General features: G+C 44.4%; 1 protein-coding gene across 1 annotated transcript in view; it reads right to left on the bottom strand.

The window, feature by feature from the left end:
• The window catches only part of THAP7 (THAP domain containing 7), a 558991-nt gene that overhangs the window by 121573 nt on the left and 410475 nt on the right, over window positions 1-26943 (bottom strand). Inside the window, exon 4 of the mRNA XM_044059751.1 lies at window positions 4634-4774. Coding sequence (XP_043915686.1) covers window positions 4634-4774 — 141 coding nt within the window. The remainder of the gene's footprint in view (window positions 1-4633; window positions 4775-26943) is intronic.

Below are 26943 nucleotides of genomic sequence, written 5' to 3'. Positions count from 1 at the left end.
TCTAGTGGGAACAAATTTGAAGCCTTTTGAGAAAAGGGAAAAAACTTCCTCACAAATAACCGGAAGAGGAGACAGCAACTGACGAAGGACCCAAGACTTTGTTAATCAGGCCGACTGAAACCCAAATGTGATGACTGCAACAGTGAAACACGAAGAACATCTGCACTCTCCAACAGTAGAAGCTAAACCAAAGGACCAAATGGAGTAGTTATTTCAGTCCTACAGGAGGTGGAGAGGGGTCTCCCTCCTCCAGTGACATCCCTCAAGCTTTGGCCAGACCCAACAGTTTATCTGTGGCAAGGCATCCAAAGAGGAAGAAAAAGTAACCGCAGAAGAGGAAGTTAACCAAACAGGAGCAACCCAGCCATGCTGACCAATCTCTGCAGGATGACAGTCCCAGTGAAGTGAACTAGAAGAGTTGTCATCCCACAGCACAGCCTAGATTAGGGCAAAGACCCATTAAGGATGTCCAGTTGATGCGGATAAAGGAGTTAGCAGAGAATGCTTTGCTTAAGGTGTTCAAGGGGTCTTCTTCCTCCTAGAACACTGATGAAGCAGAAATAGGGAGAAACAGACATGCACAATAAAAAAGGAACCCGCCTCCTACAAGGAATCTTTTTTCAAAGTCTGTAACTACATGACCAAGACAGCACATAGGTTCGTAGGTTAGTACTAGGCTAACTGGTCTCATGGGTCATTTTAAGCCTAGCCAATTACCCCATGTGAGAATCAAACCCTGCACCTTGCATCTGCAAGGTAAACAACTTAACCATTATGCCAACCTCCCACCCTATCCTATCAAACTGAGCGCCTAGCAAAAAAAACAGACATGCTCATCCTCAAATGAGGGGAGAAGGCCTTAAATACACCATTCCACTAAAACACACACACTGGTACCTGGTGTCTTAGCCACAGCATTCATTGAATCCAAGACAGCATGGGCTACCTGAGAAGGTGTACACAGAGACTGAGACCTTCCACACTCTCAGAAAGCCTTGAGTACTCCTGCAATCTATTTTGTCAGCAAGGGGTTAAATATAAAGAGCTGAAATGCACAGCTAGAAGCCATCACTCCTACTATGGTAGTTGAATATACCCATTTGCTAAAGCTCTGGCCTTCTTGTCAACTGGATGGAAAGAAACAGACTGTGATCTTTTAAACTGCTGGTGGCCTGCCAAGAGCCCTAAGAAGCCAGTTCTGGGATGCAAGGACAGTATGTCATCCCAGTGTTCAAGACATTGATATATGGCATTAGCCCTCTTGGGGACCATACCAGATGAGAGAAAATGGTTCCTGGCTAGCTGTAAAAGGAAACTACCTGAAAGCCAATGGCTAGCACTCTAGTAGAAACCCAATGGAAGGGACCCATTAAAGAAAAGGTAATCCAAAGAAATGCTCAAAGAATTGTGCAACTCAAGAACCTAAAGAATCTTGTCAACAGGGTTTGCACTACCACCACCACCACCAAAACCAATTCACAAAATCTATTTGGCCTATCTTCATGACTGGTAATGGAAAAATTACTTCACTTTTAAACACTAGAAAGATCTCCGTTAGCTACATCAGAGATGACTAAGAGAATAAATACTCCATTAATAACAGCATTCAACACAAAATAACAAATTACACAGACCCGAGCACTGTAGGTGATTATAAATTAGATTTTACAGCATACACCAATGATATAATTTCAACTTACTATTCTAATATCAAACTATTTTCAGTTTAGTTATACTGAGACATGCAATGATGTTAACTCCTCTTTTTAACACTTTAGTTAGTTTTTATTTATTACTAAATATAATGCCAGGCTTTTCAGATATTCTACTAAACAATTTAAACAGTCTGACTGAATGCAAATTACCAAACATGGATGGGGTTTTCATAACCTGACATACAATGAACAATTATCAGATCTATAGTTGAACTCGGTTTACTACATGCTATATAGGAGGATTTAATTGACATGTTTAGATTTCTTGCGAGAAAATATTTACGATGTTCGGTTTAAATGTCAACTGTTACGAAGGCACCAGAAAATCAATTTTTTTTCCTAACTGTAGATTCTCAATTTTAAATTCAGTTCATTTCACGCTTATGTGATCACATCTTGAAATCCATTACAGTAACCGTTTGATATTCTAAAACTCGTAACTGTACGTCCTGGAAGAGGATGAATGAAATTTGCCAGAGTGAATGGCCAGAATTTGCATGCATAAATGTCCTTTATTGCTCTGGTTTCTGCCCAGAAGTGTAGAATGTAAATGTAGTTTCTTTTAGCCTGGGAACCCAGGGAAGTGTGAAGAATGATGTGATGTGAACCAGGAATGTGATTTTAAAAACAGAGAAAATCAGAGAGCATTAAGCATTTTGTCTTGACCTTCCAACTCATTAGCACTTTCTTGCTCCATATTCAAGTTTATCTTAGACTTGTGTTTTCTCTTAGAAATAGCTAGAAACTAGAAAGATTCGACTTAAGTGTTTTTCTGTGACGTCAGAACTGTACTATTGAATTATTTTAAGTATTTTTCTGTGATCTCTGAACTCTTGACTAGCACTGTGTAGTAAAAAGTATTGTCTTGTGTTTGACTATTTGTTATTAAATATTTTTAAACCCTTTCAACTGTGGCTGTTTTTGTAGAGATAAGTTAAGCTCTTTAGAGTACTTGCATGCCTTTGGTAAAATTGTACAAAGCCACTCTAGTAGCTTTAGCCCTGGGCTATACCACCAACTGGATAATAATATTGCACAGTAATAACTGGACAACCTTTTATGGGCCTTTGAGTAGCTGATAAATATTAGTGGGTGGTGGCAGCTGGTACTACCATATAGTCTGGGAAAAAGGGGCACAGTTGGAGAACCTGTGCCAGCTTTCCCTAGGAGTGCCTGTGTGGTTGTATAAACTCTTCTCAAAGTGTGTGTGTGTGTGTGTGTGTGTGTGTGTGTGTGTGTGTGTGTGTGTGTGTGTGTGTGTGTGTGTGTGTGTGTGTGTCAGCTACCTGGGCAGGGACATGAAGCACTGGTTGGACAGAGAGGGTGCTGGAGGTTTTAACTTGCCCACTTGGCTGAGATCTGGACCCTACAGCTGTGCCAGTGGGGAGTCTTATGACTGTGATCTCTGTGTACTCTTAAGGGAAATAGGACTTTACTGTGTGAATTTGTTATCCTTTCCTCCTTTATGAGACGCCCCTCACTGGAGTTAGTGGTGTGGATTGAGGCTCCTTGATTGCTGGGTCAGGGCACAGGCATCACAAATGGTTCCAAAGTTCAAACATAACATCTTCTGAGAAGGAATGAGCCTTCTGACATCAAAGCAGTGTCATGGAAAGCATCTTTCCTTAGTAGCAGCAATTAGGACAAATGAAAATCATGATTTTCAAAAAGCAGACTGAAAAGCAAGACTTTCAAAAAGCAGACTGAGGCATTTAGCTATTTGCTTTATATCCTACTTAGCTACATTGTTTCTAGACTAAACTACTATGGTTCAAAGAGCTGATTTAAATAAAACCATCAGTACAACAAAAACACAACAAAAGGTCATGGTATGCATTCAAAAAGTTCAACAAGTAGGTCAGCATTTTCCTGTGTTGAGCTACATGGATTCCACTTAAATGTGAAATATGAATCAGCAAAAGGTTCCATGAAGCTATCAATAACCCATTAATGAGGCTACTTAGCAAGATGCACCAACCAGTCTCGGTCATTTAGCAGATGCCCTAGCCACTTGATAACATCACACTGGTAAGTATACATTTGGAAAGCTCAGTGTACAACCACATAAGTAAATACTGAAAAATAATAAGCAAAGTTTGCTCTAGTTGCAGAGGACAGCTACAGTAATGTTAACTACTGTGATTTCTGTGCAAGAACACACAACTGGGGTGCTAGCCACTCGAAGTACCAGCTTGCAACTCTGGAGAGACAGACCTGCAACTCAATACTGCACCCCCTTCAAGTGAGTCAAGTGGGCTCTAGTGCCTACCACCATTATTTGCTTTTAGTTCCTCTAGCCACTGACAGCAAGTTATTCTGAATGCCATCTCTGTGCTAAACATTACAAACAAATGTGACTAGCCAAAACCTGATGACTTCACTTCTGAAATACACACCTCTGTTAGCAAAGGTCACTACACAGCACTCGCAGGATTTCAAATCAAAAGCTATGTCGAGCATACAAAGAATAACATCTAGCAAAAGAATACACCACAGCTTTTATAAGGTGTAATCCTGAAGGTGCCAATTCAAAAAATGAAACAGTATTAATGCAAAGGATGTCAAAGGTAAAATCAGTACAATATATTAAAAAAAAAGTCAAAAAAAATATTGAGGGTTAGTGCTATAAAACATCAATATTTCCTTTCACAACACTAAATATAACCCATACTATTCTGTTAAACTTGCAGTCTAATTGCTACACCTTTCTGAAGTTGGAGCTGTTTTCAATGATGTTAAAACTCTTTATAACATATCTTTAATCGTGTTTCTTGATTACATAATCAAACAAAATGTACTGTGAAACTGGGTGAAGGTGATCCACAAAAATGTCAGAAAAATAAGTGTTTCTTGAGATGGAAAAGCACTTAGCCAAAGCCAAAGGCCATCAAAGCAGGAAAAAAAACCTCTTCACTCACCTTGGTAAAGGCGCCCCCTCCTTGTCACTTTCCTTTCTCAACCACTTCTTTTTCTGTCTTTTGGTCTGAGCTACTTTCCTTACCTTTGAGAAGGACTCAAACTTTGTAGGGACAGCGTCTTCTTTCAATCTGTGATACCCACTGTTAAAACAAATAAAACTTTTTACTCCTGGGGATATGCACATTTCTACCCTTACAGTGAATGAATAAAAAAAATGTGACATTTGTGAATGCATGCTATTTTTTTTGCAAACTACACAACAAAGCAAAACAATTTTAAATTTAAAATTGCCGAAGGACAGGTTGCTGTCAACCTGCGTCCCCAGATCTCTTATAAGGCCTACGATGTGCACTTTCAATGTGTGCTGTTTTTTGTAGTTTACAAGCTACACAATATAGCAAAACAATTTTAAATGGAAAACACAGCCAAAAGTTTCAGATTACTTATAGGAAGGATAGTTCATTGGTTTATAGGCGTGTACTAGGCTAATGGCCATGGAGCCTTTACAAGCCCAGCCCATAGAAGTGCCCTGGCATCGTGTCACCCAATGTTAGTTCCCAGTGCCCCTATCAAGCAGAGCCTCTGGAGGGATCCCGGGGTGAACTTTCTATTACCCATCCACTCATCAAAATTTTTCTTGAAGAGGGTCAGCGAGGTGCTCTGCTTGACATGCATGGGAAGTATATTCCACAACATGGGCAGTCTCTGGGTGAGGAACCCGTCCCTCAAGCATGTTCTATTGATTGTGTTAATGAGGTTGAGGTCTCTGTAGCGTGTGGTGCAGAGGGATTGGATTTCTTTAGCTGTAGCATTTCTAACGGAGCTGGGTCAGACATACCTCTGTAAGTCAAGCAGAGATTACCTCTAAGTAGGCGATATGAGACAGAGAATAGCTGGAGTCTTTTGAGTCTGTCCATGTAGAACATGTGTTTAATGCCTATGATCCTCTTCATGAGGTACTTCTGTGGCCTCTCTAGCTGCTGCAGGTATCTAGTGAGGTACATGCCAAATGGGGCATTATACTCGATAACTGGTCTAATGAGGGAAAAGAGAAGAGAGAGATGATGTCCTCTTTTTTCCTGGATGCAAAACCCTTGGTAATGAGATGTACCACATAGAAGGACTTTCTGACCACAGTGGCAGTGTGGTGGCCGAAGGACAGGTTGCTGTCAACCTGCGTCCCCAGATCTCTTATAAGGCCTTCAGTGTTCAGTGGGCTGCCTTCAATGTGGTAATTAGTGGGAACTGAGTTTTTACCAAAGGGGATAATGACGCATTTTTTGGCGTTAAGCTTAAGGCCATGGTTTCGACACCAGTCATTGGTCTCAGTGAGGCCTTTCTGTAGGATGGCTGCATCACTTGGGGAGTTAATAATGGCTCCCAGCTTTCAGTAGTCTGCGAACTTGGTCAGCCAGAGTCCCTTTGTGTTGGCCTGGACTTCTGAGAAGTAGATGCCAAACAGGAGAAGACCCAAGACCGATCCCTGTGGGACTCCACTAGTGACTGGTTGGCAGTCTGACTTGGAAGTCTGCTACTTTTACACAGTGTGTTCTATCTGTGAGGCAATTTGCAACCCACCTAGTGATATAGGGATTGATGCCTAAGCATAAGTTTATCAATAATTCCTGAGCAAGGAAAGGTATCAAAGGCCTCGGCTAGATCAAAGTAGGCTGGATGCACTGCCTTACCTTCATCCACAGCCCTGGTGACTGACTCAAAGAAGTCAACTAGGTTCAGGAGGCATGGTCTTCCTTTCACAAAGCCAAATTGCATGGGGTCTAGAGTTTGGAGATTTCCTATATCTTTGTTAAACAGGTCCATGATGATGCGCTCCATAGCTTTACATATCAGACTCGTCAGGCTAATGGAGCAATATTTCCCAGGGTCTGAAGTCGCTCCTGCTTTATGGAGAGGGATGACTGTAGCAGTGCACCATTTGGTAGGGACAAAGCCTGAGGTGAGGCTGTGACTGAACAGGGCACACAGATGTGGTGCCAGTTCGCTTTGTAGTTCATGTAGAACACAGCCAAGGATATTATCGGGTCCGCTGTATTCTTGGCCTTGGACAATGCAGCTTTAATTTGTGCTGCAGTAATGCTGGGTGCCTGGCATTCTTCCGATACTGTGAATGGTCCTGGGGGGGGGGGTAAAGTTGGCACTGAAACTGTAGGCCAGTATGTTGGCAATATCTGTTGGCTGAGTATAGGAGGTAGCATTGTGCAGTATCTCAGAGCAAATCTAGGTATTGCCATGGAGGGTCTTGATACAGCTATAGAAGGCTTTGTGACTGTTTTTAGTGTCTGCAGCAATTCTGCCTTCATAGATGCCTTTAGAGGATTTGATGAGGGATCTCAACTTTTTGTTGAGGCTAATAAGGGAGTTTTTCCAGTCTTAGGACTTCACCTTTTCTGCAACAGTTTCTTCCTTCTGTTGTATTTATTAATGGCAGGGGACCACCAGACAGGGTTCCTTTTTTGTATGAGAGCATCTTGGTTCTGTTGGGTATGACTAGTTCCATGCATTTGTGTACATGTTCGTACAGAACACTGGTGTTTGATTCGGCATTCATGCAGCTATTTTCCATTGGCATGGGTGCCGTGAAGTTAGCCACCTCTGTTTTTAGGAGTCCAAAGTCAGCTTTGGAGAAGTTTTACAAGGTGGTTACCTTTGTGGGAGGTGTGGATGAGATGTGGATTTCCATGGTGATTAGTTTATGTTTGGATCTGACTAGGGAGAGATTGACTATTGGTGTAGAGCAACGGTCGCCCATGTTAGTAATAACTAGGTCAAGGATGCTGCTTCCTCTAGTGGGGTTCAGAATGAGCTGGTCCAGGGCATTGGAATTGATGAATTCCAGGAAGCGTTGGGCCACTGTATTGGTGCTTGGGTAGTTTTCCCAGTTGATGGCGGGAGTAGCTGAAGTCTCCTAGTAAGAGAGTATTGGGCTGGACCTTGACAGATACCAGGGTGCTTAGGAACATGGAGTGAGAGTCTAGGGACATGGTTGGGGACCTATAGCAGGCTATGGCCTTGATCGCCGTCTTACCCAATGTTAGTTGTACCTGAAGTATCTCAGATGCGTTATGCTGGGCTACTAGTCTGGAGGTGTGCATATCCTTTACAAATATGGAGACACCGCCTTTGGAGCTTCGGTCCATGTTTCGGGGGCAAAAGGTGTGGAATGAGTTATAGCCTGGTAGCACAGAGGTGCTTTCTGCTGCTTTAAACCAGGTTTCCGTTACAGCACAAATGTCAATGTTCTCCATTTTGAGGAGTGCTTCAAGTGAGTGCATCTTGAAATTTAGACTTCCAGCGCTAAGCAGGATGACCCTCAGACTGCATATATTTATAGCTGTTACGGTGGTAATTTAGTCTTTGGAACACCGCCTAAAAAAGGCACTACACGGTTGGCAAGAGCCTTAGCCAGTACCCAGAAACCCAGGGGTGACAGATGCAGGCCATCTCTGGCAAAGTGTCGAGGGCTGTCAATCATGTCATGCCAAGCAGATAGATACCCCGTAGAATGACACTAGAAACTTACCAAACTGTTGAAGTCAATCATTTTTTGCTTGTACTGCAGTATCATTCAGGGTAGGACACTGCTCAGTGCTAGTGTCATACCAGCCTGTCCTGAAGACTCCCAGTTGTCACCACCCACTTCCCACATCATCATCAACCTTACTTCTGATTACAATTTACTTTATGCAGCCCTGTTTTCATGTCCTCTGGTGAACACAATTAACAACATTCGGTTACCATTCACTGGGAAACAATAAGGTTATTACATTTTTGTTTGTGTTTGTAGTGGGGACTGTGATTCCCATGCCCTGGCCCAGCAATCAAGAAGCCTCAATCCTCACCACTAACACCAGTGAGGGGCGTCTCATATAGGAGGAAAGGATAACAAATTCACACAGTTAAGTGCAATTTCCCTTAAGAGCACACAGAGATCACAGTCAGTTCAGGGCTGATCGCTCCCTTGCTCTCCAGGTCCCCAATAAGACTCCCCACTGGCACAGCTACGGGGTCCAGATCTCAGCCTAGTGGCCAAGCTAAAACCTCCAGCACCCTCTCTGTCCAACCAGTGCTTCGTATCCCTGCCCAAGTAGATCACACACACACACACACACACACACACACACACACACACACACACACACACACTTTGAAAAGAGTTTATACAACCATCCAGACACTCCAGGGGAAGGCTACTCCAGGGGAAGGCTGGCACAGCTTCTCCTGCTGTGCCCCTCTTTCCCAGACTATACGGTAGTACCAGGTGTCACCACCCACTAATATTTATCAGCTACTCAAAGGCCCTTAAAAGGGTGTCCAATTATTATTGTGCAATATTAATATGCAATTGGTAGTATAGCCCAGGGCTAAAGCTATTGGAATGGCTTTGTACAATTTTACCAAAGGCATGCAAGTACTCTAAACAGCTTAAATTATCTCTACAAAAACACCCACAGTTGAAAGGGTTTAAAATATTTAATAAATACTCGAACACAAGACAATACTTTTTACTATACAGTGTTAGTCGAGAGCTCAGAGATCACAGAGAAATACTTAAAATAATTCAGTAGTACAGTTGTGACATTACATAAAAACAAAGTCTAATCTTTCTAGTTTTTAGGTAGTTCTAGGAGAAAACACAAGTCTAAGATAAACTTCCATATAGAGCAAGACAGTGCTAGTGAGTTCGATGGTCAAGACAAGAATGCTTAATGCTATCTGATTCTCTCTGTTTTTAAAATCACATTCCTGGTTCACATTACATCATTCTTCACACTTCCCTGGGTTCCCAGGCTAACAGAAACTACATTTACATTCTTTACCTCTGGGTAGAAACCACAGCAGTAAAGGACATTTATGCATACAAATTCTGGCCATTAACTCTGGCCATAAACAACAGGCAGGATGCCTCACTCAAGGCTTACTGGCTCCTAGTTTTAACATCAAAGGGTCACAACATGCTTTACTTGGTTAGTAGAGTGCACTGTTACATTTTTTCCGGTTCCACATGTAACATTATTTTTACCATTTAAGACAACAAGCCTGTGGTTTACATTAATATTTACAGATGACAGAATTATCTCCAAAATTCTATCTGGCTAGGCTGGCAGACTTCATCTATCATCACCCAATCTTCACATACCCCCCTCCCCCCGCAGAACTCAAGCTAGTTTTTCAAGTGACCCTTGAGAAACGCTGGTTGAGGAAGTTAGGTCTATCTGAGTATACCTTACCCCATTCCCAGTTTTGAAAGCCCATCTGTAGTGGCATTGCTAATCCCACTGCAGTGCTGTACGGACATATCATATGCTTACAACCTCAAGCTCCATCTTAGCAACTTGGCATTTTGATGTGATCGTCACAACAGTGAATTTCCTTCCATACAGATAAGGCAGACGTTTCTGCAGTGCCCACACTATCGATAGACATTCCTTTTCTACAGCTGCATAGCGTTCCTCCCTGGGTTGGAGCCTACGACTGACATAAACCACTGGGTGCTCTTCCCCCTATGAAGAAATATGGCTAAGTACAGCCCCCACCCCATGGTTCGAAGCATCCACCTGCATGACAAATTCTTTGCTGTAATCTGGATTGGCTAACACAGGGGGTTCTCTCAAAGCTTCTTTAAGCTTCTGGAATGCCTGCTCACATGCTGGGGTCCACACTACCTTATCTGGCCTGTTCTTCCTTGTCAGGTCCCTGAGGGGAGAAGCTATGGTACTATAACTGGGGACGAACTTTCTGTAGTACCCTGCTGTCCCTAAAAATGCCCTCAGCTGCTTTTTGGTAACAGGTGCAGCCCATGCCTGAATAGCTTCCACTTTGGCAGGTTCTGGCCTTATTTTACCACTCCCCACTCTATGTACTAGGTAGGAGACCTCTGCCATACCCACCTGACATTTGCTCGGCTTAATGGTCAACCCTAACCTCTGTAGTCTGCCCAGCACCTCCTGACATGCTGAAGGTGCTCTGGCCAGAAATAGCTGTAGATGGCAATATCATCTAGGTAAGCAAGGGCAAACCCTCCTACTCCTACTAGGATATGATCTACCAGCCTCTGGAAAGTTGCTGGGTCATTCTTCATCCCAAAGGGCATCTTTGTGAACTCATACAAGCCAAAAGAAGTCACAAAGGCTGACTTCTCTCTAGCACTGGGAGTCAAGGGCACCTGCCATTAACCCTTCGTAAGATCAATGGTTGTAAGGTACTTAGCCCCGCCCAGCTGCTCTAGGGCCTCATCTGTCCTAGGCATGGGATAAGCATCTTACTCTTAGTGACTATTTAATTTCCTGTAGTCCACACACAACCTGGTGCTGCCATCCTTCTTCGGCACCAGCACCACTGGAGAGGCCCAGGGACTGTTGGACTCCTGAATCACCCCTAGCTCCAACATCTCCTGTACCTCCTCCCTCAGAGTCTGTTTGACTCTCTTAGGCACTCTATAAGGGGCCTGCCTAATAGGCCTTTGGGGTCCTGTATCCACCTAGTGCTGCCCCAGGAGGGCGCATCCTGGTTTCCCAGTGAACATGTCCCCAAATTCCTTCAACACTGCTCAGATTTCTAAAACCTGGGTAGGAGATAGCTGCTGGGACATTGCTACCCCTTCCACTGAGGTGTCAGCCCAAGCCTCACTGAGGAGATCAGTCCCCAGATCTCCCTTAAACTCCTCCTGCAACCCACTGCAAATGCTCAGCACAAGGGCCTCCCTATCATGGTAAGGTTTCATCATGTTAACATGGTACAATTTGTGCCCCTGCCTTCTGCCTAGCAGTTCTACCATGTAATTAACATCACTTACCTTTCTTACCACCTTGTAGGGTGCCTCCCAAGCTGCTTACAGCTTGTTGTGTCTGACAGGAATAAGAAAGTACAGTTGTGTACACAAAAATGTAGATGTTCGAGTGTATTCACTGTTGCAGTCATTACATTTAGATTATCCTGCTGGCAGGTTGCCCTCAGTCAGCCTGAATTCCAAAGTCTTGGGTCCTGCGTCGGTTGCTGTCACCTCCTCTCTGACGTCAGGTCGTCAGGGGTATAAAACATGCAGCCAACACCATTTTCTTCAGTTTTTCTTGCCCCAGATGTCAGGTGCCCCAGAAGGGTAGGCTAAAAATATGCAAATAAAACATACATGCACCAAAATAAGCTTTACCTTCATCTATAAGCAAATACACCACATAGGTTGTATAGATTAGAGAAGTAAAGATAGGTTCCAGCAAAAGTAAGGGGGATGGTGGGTGGGTAACCTTGACTGCAACAGTGAATACACTCGAACATCTACATTTATGGTAAGTGCACACAACTGTACTATGTTCTTCGTGTTTCACTGTTGCATTCATTACATTTGGATTGAGTCCCAAAGCTATGGTTGGGGGGCTGGAGCTAAACAGCATTAGGAGTGGCTATGAGGCCCTGCAGAACTGCAGTGGCAAAGCCTGCCCTGGATTTAGAGTAAAGAGGCAGATTGTAATGTTTTGTAAAGGTATGCACTGAACTCCAAGTAGCAGCCTCTAAAATGTCTTTGGTTAGTACTCCCCTGAGAAAGGCTGCAGAAGTGGCTGCAGCTCTGGTTGAATGTGGCCTAATGCCCCTAGGCACTGGTTTGCCATGCTGTGAGTAGCAGAAATGAATGCAGTGACCTATCCACTTTGAAATAGTCTGCTTGGAGATAGCCTTTCCTTGTGATGCTGCGGCATATGCCACTTGAAATTGTTCTGTCTTTCTGAAAATTTTAGTTTTGTCCAAGTAGAATCTATGTTGTCTGTGTACGTCCACAGAATGCAGAATTTTCTCCCCCTTGTTCTGTGGATTTGGATAAAAAGTTGGCAAATGAATAGTTTGGTTAAGGGCAACACTGGATACTACCTTAAGCATAAATGTGGGGTTTGTTCTCAGAGAGACCCTGTCTGGATAAAAAATAATAAAGGGTTCCACAGCCATGAGAGCCTACAGCTCTGAAACTCATCTTGCAGAAGTTATTGCTAGGAGCAGAACTGTTTTCCAAGATAAGAATTTTATATCCGCAGTAGCAGCTGGCTCAAAAGGAGGTAAGGTGAGTTTTTCCAAGACATAATTTAGGTCCCATGCCGGTATTCGCGTTCTCCTTGGAGGCTTTACGTTTTTGGCTCCTCTGAGGTACTGCCTTAATAAAGGCTGAGAAAAGAGTGGTGGCTCTGTACTGTAATGAGCCGAAATGGCAGAGGCATGGATTTTAACTGATGAAAAAGATAGGCCTTTGTCCAGCATCTCAGTTAAGCATTGCAAAATCTGAGGAATATTTGGGACAGCTGTATCAGTTCCTTGAGCTTGGTTCCAAGCACAATATTTCTTCCATTTCCCAGCATAGGACTGTCTAGTACTAGGCCTCCTGGCTTCTAAAATGACATCCATCACAGCTTTACTGAGAGTTGTGGTTTGTATGGCTACATTATCCGCCATGCTGCCAGGTTTAGAGTACTGAGTTGGCTGTGCAGAATCTGATTGTTTTGCTGGGACAGTAGATGAAATATTTAAGGTAAGGTCCAGGCTGGGCATTGGGACAAGTTCCATAAGCTCGGATACCAGTACTGGCATGGCCAGTCTGGGGCAATCAGAATCATTTTTGGTTTCTCCTGTCTGACCTTTAGGAGTACCTTGGGGAGGAGAGGCAGTGGAGGAAAGGCATATACTGATAGGTTTGTCCAGTTGAAAGATAAGGCGTCCACTTTCCAAGCTTGTGTGTGATAAGTCCTTGTGCAGAATCTTTTTAGTTGATTGTTGTGAGGGAAGGCAAATAGATCTATGTCCAGGCGTCCCCATTTCTTTGTTATCATGCTGAAGACTTGTGGATCCAGGTGCCACTCGTGGGGATCCATGAGGTTTCTGCTTAGTTCATCTGCCAGAGTATTTTCCTTTCCTGTCAGGAATTGTGCCTGCAGATTAACCTGGTAAGTCAATGCTGTGTCCCATAAAGCCATGGCTAGTCTGCAAAGGGGGTAAGAATGAGTGCCCCCCTGCTTGTTTATGTACCACATGGCCGTGGTGTTGTCTGTCTTTATCAGTAGTTGTCCCGGATGAAGTAGGTCCTTGAAGGCTGTCAGGGCATTTTGAACAGCTAGCATCTCTTTTTGATTGATATGTAGATGCTTTTGGTTTGTGGACCAGGTGCCCTGAATGCCTCTTCCTGCCATGTGTGCCCCAGGCATAGTCTGATGCATCCGTCGTTAGGCTCTGCCTGGCTGGGGGTAGTGAAAATGGCTGTCCCTCGTTTTGGTGACAAGCCTTTGCCCACCATCAAAACTCCTGTTGCAGGCAGGGAAGGAGAGTAATCATTGTTTCCAGGCTGTGGCAATGTTGTTTCCAGACACTTTTTAGGTACCATTGAATTTTCCTCATATGGAGTCTTGCATATGGTATTAGTAAGATGTAGGATGCCATGAAGCCCAAAGCCTGCAGAATTTTTCTTGCAGATAACTGGGCCTTTCTTGCCATTTCCTTGAAATAGGTAGTCAGTTGCCTTTGTTTGTCTTGAGTGAGATAAGCCATCTGGGCAGTTGTATTTAAGCTTGCACCCAGGAATATTATCTCTTGAGAGGGTACTAGTTTTGATTTATTTTTGTTGACTGTGTACCCTAGGCATGTTAAAAGTCTTTTCACAAACGTCAGATGCTGTAGTAGAATGTCCTTGTTCTCTGCTTGTATGAGGCAGTCGTCCAAGTAAGGATATATCCGCATTCCTCTTTGTCTGCAGTAAGCAATTACTGGTGCCAGGCACTTTGTGAAGACCCTGGGTGCAGTAGATAAGCCAAAGGGCAGTGCAGAGAATTGGTAATGCTTTGAGCCAGCCTTGAATCTGAGGTATCTTCTGCATGATTGTTTGATTGGGACATGCAGGTATGCCTCTTTCAGGTCTAAAGTCACGAGCCAAGCCTTGCTGCCCAGCATGGGCAAAAGCTGCTGCAAGGTCAACATCTTGAATTCTGGTATATCCAGGAAAGTGTTTAGAATAGATAGGTCCAGTATTGGTCTCCATGCTTTGTCCTTTCTGGGTACCAAGAACAGTCTTGAGTAAAATCATTGTCTCTGCTCTTGCTGTGGCACTTGTTGAATAGCCCTCATGTCCATGAGAGCTGCGACTTGCTTTTTGAGCCTCTGCCCATTGATTTTTTGGCAAGTCTGGCCAACCGTTTGCCCTTGGTAGGGTATGGAAGTGAAATTTGTAGCCTTCTAACACTATGTCTAGAACCCATTTGTCCTGGGTTATAATGTGCCAATTTTGAGAAAAAAAGTGCTAGTTTTCCCCCTAAGTGTGCTGCCAGAAGATAAGTGCTTGGTACAGGCAGGGGGAAGCCATTGGGACTGTTTCCTATATAGTTGCGATTTGTCTTCTCCACCTTTGGAGGTAGAAGCACCCCACTGCTTAGACCTGTAGGAACCTTGCGGCTGTGATCTGCCTCTAGGGCATCTGGATCTGCCCCTTTGAGGTCTGTCTGAGACTGGAAAGGACCAATTCTATGTAGGCCAGTGTCTGCTAAATCTAGGTGGCTGTACCTGTAAGAAATCCTTGACCGTTTGCATAGATTTAGCTTTGTCCTCCATTTTCTTTAACACCTCTTCTGCCTTAACACCAAACAAGGTATCATGTTGTAATGGAGCATCTAATAATTTTGCTTTAACATGATCAGGCAGATTTTGTTCCTTTAACCAAGCATGCCTCCTAATGACAGAATCCTTAACAGCGGCCCTGCAGGAGGCCTCCAGAGAATCAAAATCAAATTGCAAAGTATGCTTTCCAACTTGTTCAGCTGCATGCAATAAATCCTGCATTTCTTTGTTTTCTGCACATTCAGAATTTACCATCATTTTCAGTTTAAGCAGTGTCGTGATCTATTGCTGATATTTGAGCATATAAAACTGGCAATTTAAGGCCCTTATAGCTAAGGTAGCAGATGTGGAAATCCTTTTTTCCCATCTATCCAGTACCCTAGAATCCCTGTCAGAGGGGGTAGGGTTTTTTGCAGTGGAAGCCTTGACCCCTTTGGGACCCTGAGAAATAGTTTCTAGGTCTGCAGAAGAGTTTTTTAAAAGAAATTTATGAGAGTCAGGGACCCTATAGTATCCGTCCGGCTTAACAGGAGCTGGAGGTCAGGTGTCAGACTAGACTCTGAGAACACATCATCGACAATGTCTAACACAGGTGGAATAGCTAGAGGCCTGTGTTGAGGTAGTAAAAGGAAGTCTCGGAGCCTCCTCTTAGATTCTGAAAAATCTTGGCTCTCCCAGTGGAAGTGCTCCCTCATGGTATGCAAGGTTTCCCCAAAAGAGTAGTCCTCAGGAGGAGAAGCTGAAGGAACTGATTCTTCAGCATCAGAATCCTCATGGGGGGAAAGAGAATATTCCTGATCAGAAGAGTAATCAGAAGAAATGGAAACCTGATCATAGGTTCATAGGCTCATACTAGGCTATCTGCTTTAGGGCATTTATAAGACTAGCCAGAGTGCGTTTGGCTTTCACCACCCATTTTAAATGAATTTTGCTATGCTCTTTTTCGAGGTTAGTATACTGTGCCTCTGTCTAACAGTGACACAGAAGTGATACTCGGGGTAAACCTACTATCTCCCATCCACTCATCAAGATTCCTCTTGAAGAGAGTCAATGAGGGACTCTGCCTAACCTGGATTGGGATTTTATTCCAGAGTGAAGGGAGCCTCTGGGTTATGAATCTGTCCCTCCAGCATGTCCTATTTATTTTAGTGCTGAGGTTCAAGTCTCTCGAGCGTGTAGCTCGATGGGATTGGATTTTCTGAGGTGCAGCATGTCCATTAATTCCGGGTTGGACATGGCTTTATATGTCAGGCACAGATCGCCTCTGAGCAGGCGGTATGCCACTGAGTAGAGCTGGAGTTTCTTTAACAGGGCAGCATATGGCATCTGTTTGAGCCCATTGATCCTCTTGGTGAGGTACTTTTGGGGTCTTTCCAGTTCCTGCAGGTGTCTGGTAAGGTACATCCCAAAAGGGGCATTGTACTCAATTATGGGCCTGATGAGGGATGAGTAAAGAGGCACGATGACCTCCCCTGATCTAGATGTGAATCCCTTCATGATTAGGTGGGCTATATAAAATGTTTTTCTAACCACTTTGGCCACGTGGTTGTCAAATGAGAGATTGCTATCAACTTGGGTCCCTAATTACTTCTTCCATACTTAATGGATTACCACCTATGTGGTAATTTGTGGGCACTTTGTTTTTGCCAAAGGGGATGACTATACACTTTTTGGCGTTTAGCTTGAGGCCATGGCTCTGGCACCAGTTGTCTGTTTCTATGAGGCCCTTTTGTAGGATGCTTGTGTCGGCTGAAGAGTCGATTATGGAACCCAGTTTGCAGTCATCTGCGAACTTGGTCAGCCACAGTCCTTCCATGTTAGCCTGTACCTCCGAGAAATACATACCGAACAAGAGAGGTCCCAGGACTGAGCCTTGTGGGACGCCACTTGTAACTGGTTTGGAGTCTGACATGGCTCCAGCAATTCTAACCATGTGGGTTCTGTCCTTGAGCCAGTTTGCAACCCATCTAGTGACATAGGAGTTTATATTTAAGCTGGTGAGCTTATCTATAATGCCCGAGTGGGGTACTGTATCGAAGGCTTTTGCAAGGTCCAGGTAGGCTGTATGGACCACCTTCCCCTCATCAATGGCCTTGGTGACTGTTTCAAAGAAATCAACCGGGTTTAAGAGGCAGGATCTGCCCTTAACAAAGCCAAACTGTGTAGGATCCAGTGTCTGTAGGTCCCTAATATCTTTATTTATGAGGTCCATGATGATCCTTTCCATAGCTTTGCAGACCAAGCTAGTCAGGCTTATGGGGCGATATCTTCCAGGATCCGTTGAGGCACCACCTTTGTGGAGAGGGACCATTGTTGCTGTACGCCACTCTTTGGGTACATATCCTGTAGTAAGGCTGAGATTGAACAGTAGTTTTATGTTTGGGTTTAGTTCTTCTTGGAGTTCATGTAGGACGCAGCCCGGGACACCGTCTGGTCCCATTGATGCTGTGGTCTTTGCTTTGGAGAGGGCGGCTCTTACCTGAGCATCTGAGATGTCAGGGGGGCAGCACTCTGCTGGGATAGATATTTGCCCTTTTGGTGGGGAAGGGGGGAAGAAGTTTGCGCTGAACCTGTCAGCTAGGATGTTGGCAATGTCTGTGGGTTTGGTGTATTTTTTGTCATTTTGGACAAATTCTGAACTTATCTGGGAATTCCCACACAGGTTCCTAACATAACTAAAGAAAGCCTTGTGATTATCCTTAGTATCCTGTAAAATTTTTCTCTCGAAGCTGGCCTTAGACGATTTTAAGAGTGCCCGTAGTTTTTTGCTAATACTGATCAGAGATGCCTTCCCTTTTTGGGATTTTGCTCTATCATGTAGTAGCTTCCTCCTTCTATTGTATAGTTTGTTTATGGCTGGGGTTCACCAGACAGGACTCCTAACTTTGGAGGATTGGGTCTTGGTTTTATTTGGGACTGCATGATCCATGCATTCCTGAAGGTGTTCATAGAATGTGTTTATAAAGGATTCTGTGGTCTGGGCCGTATTTTCCATAGGCCCGGGGGCTTTGATGGATTCCACCTCGGTTATGAGGAGTGTGAAATTTGCTTTAGAGAAGTTTTTCACTGTGGTTTTCTGGGCAGGGGCTGGGGTCGGGATGTGAATATCTAGTGAGATTAGTTTATGGTCTGATCTTACCAGTGAGGGATGCTTTGGCCGGCTAAGAACTTGGTTATATTCAACTGGACGTATAAGAGAATTTAAGCACCTTTATCTGCACTTTTTTAAAAAAAAAATACAGTATTTAATTTGATTTAAACTGTGTTGAAGGAATATTTAACTGAACTGGCAGTTTTAACTCTGCTCTTCAGTTATTCCCACCCACCCTGCCTGTTTTTGTTTTGGTGTTAATCTTAGTGGCCTTGAAACTGCCCGCCCCTCAGCCTGCCTCTGGGCCCATCTCATTTGCTCACTCAGATGAGTGCAGTGAGATCATATTCTGATTTCAGGCACTCCTACTGTGTACAAAGAGAGCATCTGGGAAACAGACAAAAAAAAATTAAGCTTATTTCCTGCCTTTCCTGTTAAGTGGTATAGACTATTTGTAGGCTTCTGAGCCCCCAAGCCCTTCTGTGTTTGAGGGAAGCCTTCTAGCTTGTTTTTTTTCTTATAACTAGCCAGTTTTCTAGTTTCAGCACTCAAATCTGTTTCTTTGATCTCAGCACTTGTTCAGATTAAAAAAAAAAATTTCATCTGCTTTTACTGTACTTGTGTTTCTACCTACTTTATTTTACTTTTGCATCATCTTAAAAATACTCAGTTGTATTTATTACTGCTTGGTGTAACTCATTCTAAGCCTTTTAGTTTAAACACTTGGGCTTCGGACAAGTTGTTTTGCACTGAGGGGGTTTGTGGTCTGCACTGTTGTGGCAGAACAGGTAGCTTACATCCTTCTAGGTTGGGAACTGCTGATTGAGGGCTTAGTGTCTGTTATTCTAAAAGTGTATTAATTCTGGTTTAAGCACTTGGGCTTTCAGGCCAGTTATTTTACACTAAGAGGGTTCGTGGTCTGCACTCTTGTGGGAGGAGAGGCTGGACTCTGCCCTTCTGAGCTGGGAATTTCTGGTTAAAGGCTTATAGTGCATGCATATCTGAACTGCTTCTTACTGAAGTTGGTGCGCCTTGTTTGCTGTGGCACAGACTGGATTCGGGCCTGCTGGATCTAGCTTTGTTTGTGTAACTTGAGCACTAATCCAGACATTCTCTAAAGTATTCAATTGTATTTATTACTGCTTGGTTGTAACTTGATTAAAGTGTAGCTATCATTCTAAGTCTTTTGGATTAAGCACTTGGGCTTCAGACCAGTTGTTTTACATTAGGAAGGTTTGTGGCAGGACAGGTAGCTTTCATCCTTCTAAGTTGGGAACTGCTGATTGAGAGCCCAGTGTCCAAGTGTATTAGTTCTGGTTTAAGCACTTGGGCTTCAGGCCAGTTATTTTACATTAAGAAGGTTCGTGGTCTGCACTCTTGTGGGAGAAGAGGCTGAGCTGGGAATTTCTGGCTAAAGGTTTATAGTGCCTGAATATTTGAACTGTATCTTACAGAAATTGGTACACCTTGTTTGCTGTAGCATAGACTAGATCCAGGCCTGCTGAATCTAGCTTTGTTTACATGCTTGTTGTTTGTTTGCTTGTTATTTCCCTGGAACGCTAATTCCACCTAATACGCGGCTTCTCAGTGCTTCTGTGGATCACTAGTGATATCTGCATTGCTTACTGTACTTATTTCCTTGTTTCACTTGAAAGAAAGTTACTGTTTGTCGTTTTTGCATTTAGTTACTTGTAACACATTGCACTCAAGTTACCTGGCACTTGCTCACTAAAGCAATTATATAAGTCAGCACTAAAAATTAAAAGCACTACACCCTCACTCCCCACTAGCCCTTGTTTTCAATTATTAAAGAATTCCCAATATTATTCTAGCATGTCCAAAGGTCAGTTGTCAATCTCCTCTCCGGTCCAGCTGGTGAATCTGGGAATCTTGAGGCAATGTTATAACTGCCTCATGTACACAGACAACCCTCTCCTCCTCCCACATAACACAAATACTTGCGAGAGATGCAGCTATTTAGCCAAACTGGAGACTGAGTTCTCTCAACTCAGGACTGGCAAGACCAGACAGGAGGAGAAGGCAACTAAACACACCACAAAACCAGCCTCACATAATGCTACCACACCACTGAATCAAACACATAAACACACAAAGACATACTCGAAGGCTCTGAGTAAAAATTTACCTAAACAGCAGAGGCCTCCAAAGCAGACACCCAAACAACTGCTACCTCAAGACACCCCACAAGCAACACATAAACCACAAAATCAGTGTGCAAAGCAGTCACAGCCCTTAAGGCCAAATACAACACCAAACATACTTGTCATAGGTGACTCCATAGTCAGACACACTGACGTCCCACTCACCAGGCTGAACAAGGAGAGGGTCACAGTAAGCTGCCTATCGGGCGCTAGAATCCGCCCCATAACACAAGCACTCAGGTCACTCCACGGCAAGTACAAATACGACACAGTCATTGTCCATGCTGGTGTGAACGACCTGAGACGTACCTCCCTGGACTACATGAAAAGAGACATAGAGGAGCTCTCTGATTATGTAGCCCAGGCAGGTATGACCCTGACCCTGAGCAGTATCCTTCCTTCACCAAGAATGATGCCACAATATAGAGACAAGATGATCAGCTTTAACAATTGGCTTAATGTTTGGTGTCATTCAAAGGGGATCCAGTGTCTGTCTGCCTGGGATGACATGCTTGACAAGCCACGCTGCTTCAAGGGACGGCTTGCACCTGTCACCCTGGGATTCCGGATATTGGCTAAGGCTCTTGCCACCCCATAGTGCCTTTTTAGGCAAGGCTCAAATTCTAAACCTACCACCCTAGAAAACAAAAATGGGAAGAAACTGAGGGTAATGCTGCTCAATGCCAGAAGTCTAAATCTCAAAATGCACGCACTCGAGGCCCTTCTCAGTATGGAGAACATCGATGTCTGTGCTGTAACTGAAACCTGGTTCAAGGCTCCTGAGAGCACCCCGGCACTATTAGGTTTTACCTCATATCATGCGTTCCGGCCCCAAAACCCGGACCACACCACAAAAGAAGGGGGTGTATCCATATTCATAAAGGATACCCACGCCTTCAGGTTGGTGGCAACGCACAAAGCTTCGGAAACCATCCAGGTGCAACTAACCATAGGCAAAACTGCTCTACAAATTGTAGCATGCTACAGGCCACCCTCTCAAACTCAGGAACCCCACACAGCCTTCCTGAAGACACTGGAGGGTATAAATGTATCTCCAAACACCATCATATTGGGTGACTTCAACTACCCGAATATAGACTGGGAACATTACTCAAGTCCTAACTTTCTAGCCCAATGGTTCCTGGAGTTCATAAATTCAAATGCCATGGAACAGCTAGTCACTGTTCCCACGAGTGGAGAAAATATACTAGATCTCATTATCACAAACATGGGGACAAAATGCTCCACACCGGAAGTATATCCCTCATTGGTGAGATCTGATCATAAACTAATCTCACTGGAAATCCACATCCCGCCCCCACCCCTAACAAAAAAGACCACAGTGAAGAACTTCTGTAAAGCAAACTTCAAACTACTCAAGACTGGTGTGGTATCCTTCAGGGCCCCTGAGCCAGTGGAAACCACAACTCAAGCTGCGGAAGCCCTTACAAATGCCTTCTATGAACACCTCCAGGACTGCATGGATCAGGCAATCCCAAATAAAACCAAGACTCTTTCCACAAAGGGCAAACATCCAGTCTGGTGGACCCCAGCCATTAACAAACTTTACAATAAGAGGAGAAAGCTATTACATGATAGAACAAAATCCATAAAAGGGAAGTCACCCCTGATCATTATTAGTAAAAAAATACGAGCACTCATAAAATCAACTAAGGCCAATTTTGAGAGAAAAATTGCCATGGATTCAAAGGACAATCATAAGGCCTTTTTCAGCTATGTTAGGAACCTGGGTGGAAACTCCCAGATATGCTCAGAATTAGTCCAAAATGATACAAAAATCACTGAACCCACAGACATTGCCAACATACTGGCAGACAGGTTCAGTGCAAACTTCACCCCTCTCCCCTAAAGGAGAGATAACTATCCCAGTGGAGTGTAGCCTCCCAGACATCTCAAATGCGCAGGTGAAAGCTGCTCTCTCTAAAGCTAAAAACACAGCATCAATGGGACAGGATGGTGTCCCCGGCTGTGTGCTACACGAGCTAAATGAGGAATTAAACCCGCACATAAGGCAGCTGTTTAATCTCAGCCTTACCACAGGATACGTGCCCAAGGAGTGGCGTACGGCAACTGTGGTCCCACTCCACAAAGGCGGTGCCTCTACGGACCCTGGTAATTACCGCCCCATAAGCTTAACAAGTCTAGTCTGCAAAGCTATGGAGAGGATCATAATGGAGCTCATAAACAAAGATATAGGGGACTTGCAGACATTGGACCCGACCCAGTTTGGCTTCGCCAAGGGCAGATCATGCCTTTTGAACTTGGTCGACTTCTTCGAAACAGTCACCAAGGCCATTGATGAGGGAAAGGCAGTCCATACAGCCTACCTTGACCTTGCAAAGGCTTTCGACACAATACCCCAATCGGGTACTGTAGAAAAACTTACCAACTTAAATGTAAACTCATATGTCACAAGATGGGTTGCAAACTGGCTTAAGGACAGAACCCACAGGGTTAGAGTTGCTGGCGCTATGTCAGACTCCAAGCCGGTCACAAGTGGTGTCAAACAGGGCTCGGTCCTTCGCCCCCTATTGTTCGGCATCTACTTCTCAGAAGTACAGGCCAACATGGGAGGACTTTGGCTGACAAAGTTTGCAGACGACTGCAAACTGGGCGCCATAGTGGAAAGTGCATCGGACACGGACATCCTTCAGAAGGGACTCACGGAAACAGATAGCTGGTGCCAGAGCCATGGCCTGAAGTTAAACACCAAAAAATGTATAGTCATACCCTTCGGGAAAAACAAGGTAACCCCAAGATACCATATAGGTGGCAATCCACTAAGCACAGAGGAGGTTATCAGGGACCTGGGGACCCAGGTTGACAGTGGCCTTTCTTTTGACACTCACGTTGCTAAAGTGGTTAGAAAGATCTTCTAAATTGCCCACCTGATCATGAAGGGATTCACATCCAGATCTAGTGAGGTCATTGTTCCCCTGTACTCTTCACTTATCAGACCAATGATCGAGTACAATGCCCCATTCGGGATGAATCTCACCAGACATCTGCAGCAATTGGAGAGACCCCAAAAGTTCCTCACCAAAAGGATAAAGGGACTCCAAAATCTGTCATATGCTGCCAGATTGAAGAAACTCCAGCTCTATTCAGTCGCATACCGTCTGCTCAGAGGTGACATGTGCCTGACATACAAGGCCATGTCCAACCCGGAATTAATGGACATGCTCCAAGTCAAAAAATCCAAATCCACCAAAACCACTAGAGCAAGCGACTTAAACCTTAGCACGGATATAAATAGGACGTGTTGGAGGGATAGATTTATCACTCAGAGACTCCCTATGCTGTGGAATAAAATCCCGGTCCATGTGAGGCAGAGCATCTCGCCAGCTCTGTTCAAGAGAAATCTTGACCTGTGGATGGGAGAATGTAGGTTTACCCCAGGAATCATCTCTGTGTCACTGCTGGACAGAGGCACAACAAACTAATGGGTACAGTATTTTTTCATATAAGGGGTGGCGTAAGCCACAAAACTTTGGGCTAGGCTTATAAATGCCTTAGGGCAGATAGCCTAGTATAAACCTATGAACTTCTGGTCTGGAGCATAGAGTCCCCATGTTGGTGATGATCAGGTCCAGTATGTTTTCCCCTCTTGTGGGAGTGGCAACAAGTTGTTCCATAGCATTTGAGTTTATAAATTCTAGGAACCTTCAGATTAGGGTGTTGGAGCTAGAGTAATGCTCCCAGTCTGTTAGGGTAGTTGAAGTCGCCCAATATAATGGTGTTTGGAGAGACCTTCACATTTTCCAGTGTTGTCAGGAAGGCCGATTGGGGTTCCTGGGTTTGGGAGGGTGGTCTGTAGCAGGCTATAAACTGGAAGGCAGTTTTACCCACTGTTAGTTGCACATGGATAAACTCTGATGCTTTGTGCTGTGCCATCAACCTGGAGGTGTGGGTATCTTTGACGAATATTGATACTCCCCCTCCTTTTGTGGTTCGGTCCAAGTTTTGGGCCCGAAAAACATGGTATGAGGTATAACCTGGTAGTGCTGGGGTGCTCTCGGGAGCCTTGAACCAGGTTTCTGTTACTGCACAGATATCAATGTTCTCCATGCTAAGGAGAGTTTTGAGTGTGTGCATCTTGAGGTTTAGACTTCTGATGTTGAGTAGCATTACTCTTAGTTTCTTATCCCTTGTGATACCTATGAGGTGGGTTTGTCTTTTGAGCCTTGCCTAAAAAAGGCACTATGGGGGTGGCAAGAGCCTTTGCCAATATCCGAAAGCCCAGGGGTGACAGGTGCAAGCCATCCCTAGCGAAGCATCGTGGCTTATCGAGCATGTCATCCCGGGCAGACAGGCATTGGATCCCCTTTGAATGACACCAATACTTAAGCCAATTGTTGAAATTGATCATCTTGTCTTCATATTGTGGCATCATTCTTGGTGAGGGTAAGATGCTACTCAAGGTCAGGGTCATACCGGCCTGGGCTACATGCTCAGAGAGCTCCTCTATGTCTCTTTTCATGCAGTCCAGGGAGGTACATCTCAGGTAATTCACACCAGCATGGACAATGACAGAGTCATATTTGTACTTGCCTTGGAGTGACCTGAGTGCTTGTGTTATGTGGCGGATCCTAGCGCCCAACAGGCAGCTCACTGTGACCTTCTCCTTGTTCAGTCTGGTGAGCGGGACGTCAGTGTGCCTGACGATAGAGTCACCTATTACAAGTGTATCAGGTGTGTTGCTTAGCCTTAAGGGCTGTGACTGTTTAGCACACTGGCTTTGTGAGCTATGTGTTGCATGTGTTTTGTTTTGGGGTAGCGGTTGCTTGGGTGTCTGCTTTGGAGGTCTCTGCTGCTTAGGCAGATTTTTATTTAGAGCCTCCGAGTATGTTTTTGTGTGTTTATGTGTTTGGTTTGCTGTCGTGGTAGGTCTATGTGAGACTGGAATTGTAGTGAGTGTGGTTTTCTTCTCCTCCTGACTGGTTACGCCAGTACTGAGTTGAGAGAGCTTAGCCTCCAGTTTGGCTATATGGTTGCATCTCTCACATGTGTTGGAATTTGTTGGGAGGAGGAGAGGGTTGTCTGTGTACATGAGGCAGGTGTAACATTGCCTCACGATTCCCAGATTCACCAGCTGGACCGGAGAGGAGACCTTTGGACATGCTAGAATAGTATTGGGAATTCCTTTATAATTGAAAAAAAGGGCCAATGGGGAACAAAGTACTCAAGGGGAGTTTGTGAGGGTGTAGTGCTTTTAATTTTTTAGTGTTGACTTGTATAATTGCTTTAGTGAGCAAGTGCCAGGCTTTAGAGTGGGAATAGGGTGTTTATTATGAGAACTAGATCAGTTCTAAGGGAAAAAGTGAAGAGCAGACTTTGTGGAGCCGAGAATGGTTTAAACCCAATTAAGTGGCGCTGCCCGATGCTGCGCTATGTGCAAAACCGCGCAAAGCCACGCTATACAGGGGGACTTGAAAGAGCTAGAAATTGGCCCAAAACGGCCAATAGACTACCAGATTCATAGTCTGTCTCTTGCCTAGGCCTCTTATCAGAAGGGGGATGGGAACCCCTGATCAAGGTAATTAAGTCTTCGGCCATTTTGAGCATTTGTTTTTTTGAGCATGGAAGCCTGTCCATGTGGCTGGTGAACTTGTTTATTTGCCTTTAAAGGTGTTTTAGTCTTTGCCTTTGAAGTCGGTTTAACATTTAATTGTTTAGGTCTGAATACACCCTCAGAAGCCGATGCCTGCTCAGCGGCTCAGGACCCATCTGAGGGAATAATTTCTGAGGCACCAATACCTTGAGTTTCCAGCAGCCTGGCTGACTCCACGTGGGAGTCGGTAGCGGCCTACGACTCTAAAGTAGCGGGCTTCAGGGGCTGCGAAAGCACCTCACCGAGAACCGCGAACCAGCGACTTGCTTAGGAGAAGCTTCATCGGTTTTGGACCTCGGTTGCCTGTGTTTTTCTTTTTCTTTGCGTTTTCTGTGAACTCCGGTAGCCAGATGGCTATCTGACGACATTGTATAATTAAATATTCACCCCAAATAGCTTAATGCAAAATCATACCAATGCTTAATAGTGCGTTGGTTAAATCTAGCACAAAACCGACAACTAGAAACGTCGTGGTCATGGCCTAGGCAAGGAATACAGTAAGAATGAAAGTCCTTATGAGGTATTTGCTTCCCACAAGAAATACAATTATTAACTTTTTCTGACATCGGTCTGGAGCAAGAAAAAAGTTTCCCCAACGGGGTACTTAGCTTTTAATGAAGACTTCGGATCTGAAAGTCGAACACGAAAATCTCAGGAGTCGGCCGACCAGCACTTGTGAACTGCTTCTGCTTCGAGCACCGCACGGCAAGAAAGACTGAAGAAAATGGCGTTGGCTGCATCTTTTATACCCCTGACGACCTGACGTCAGGGAAGAGGCAACAGCAACTGACGCAGGACCCAAGACTTTAGAATTCAGGCCGATTG

Source organism: Protopterus annectens, chromosome 17.part0, assembly GCF_019279795.1.
Source record: "Protopterus annectens isolate FY-2018-M chromosome 17.part0, PAN1.0, whole genome shotgun sequence".
In the NCBI taxonomy this organism is placed as follows: Eukaryota; Metazoa; Chordata; order Ceratodontiformes; family Protopteridae; genus Protopterus; species Protopterus annectens.
The sequence above is the reverse complement of the archived record's forward strand: the minus strand, read 5'-3'. Positions and strand labels throughout refer to the sequence as shown.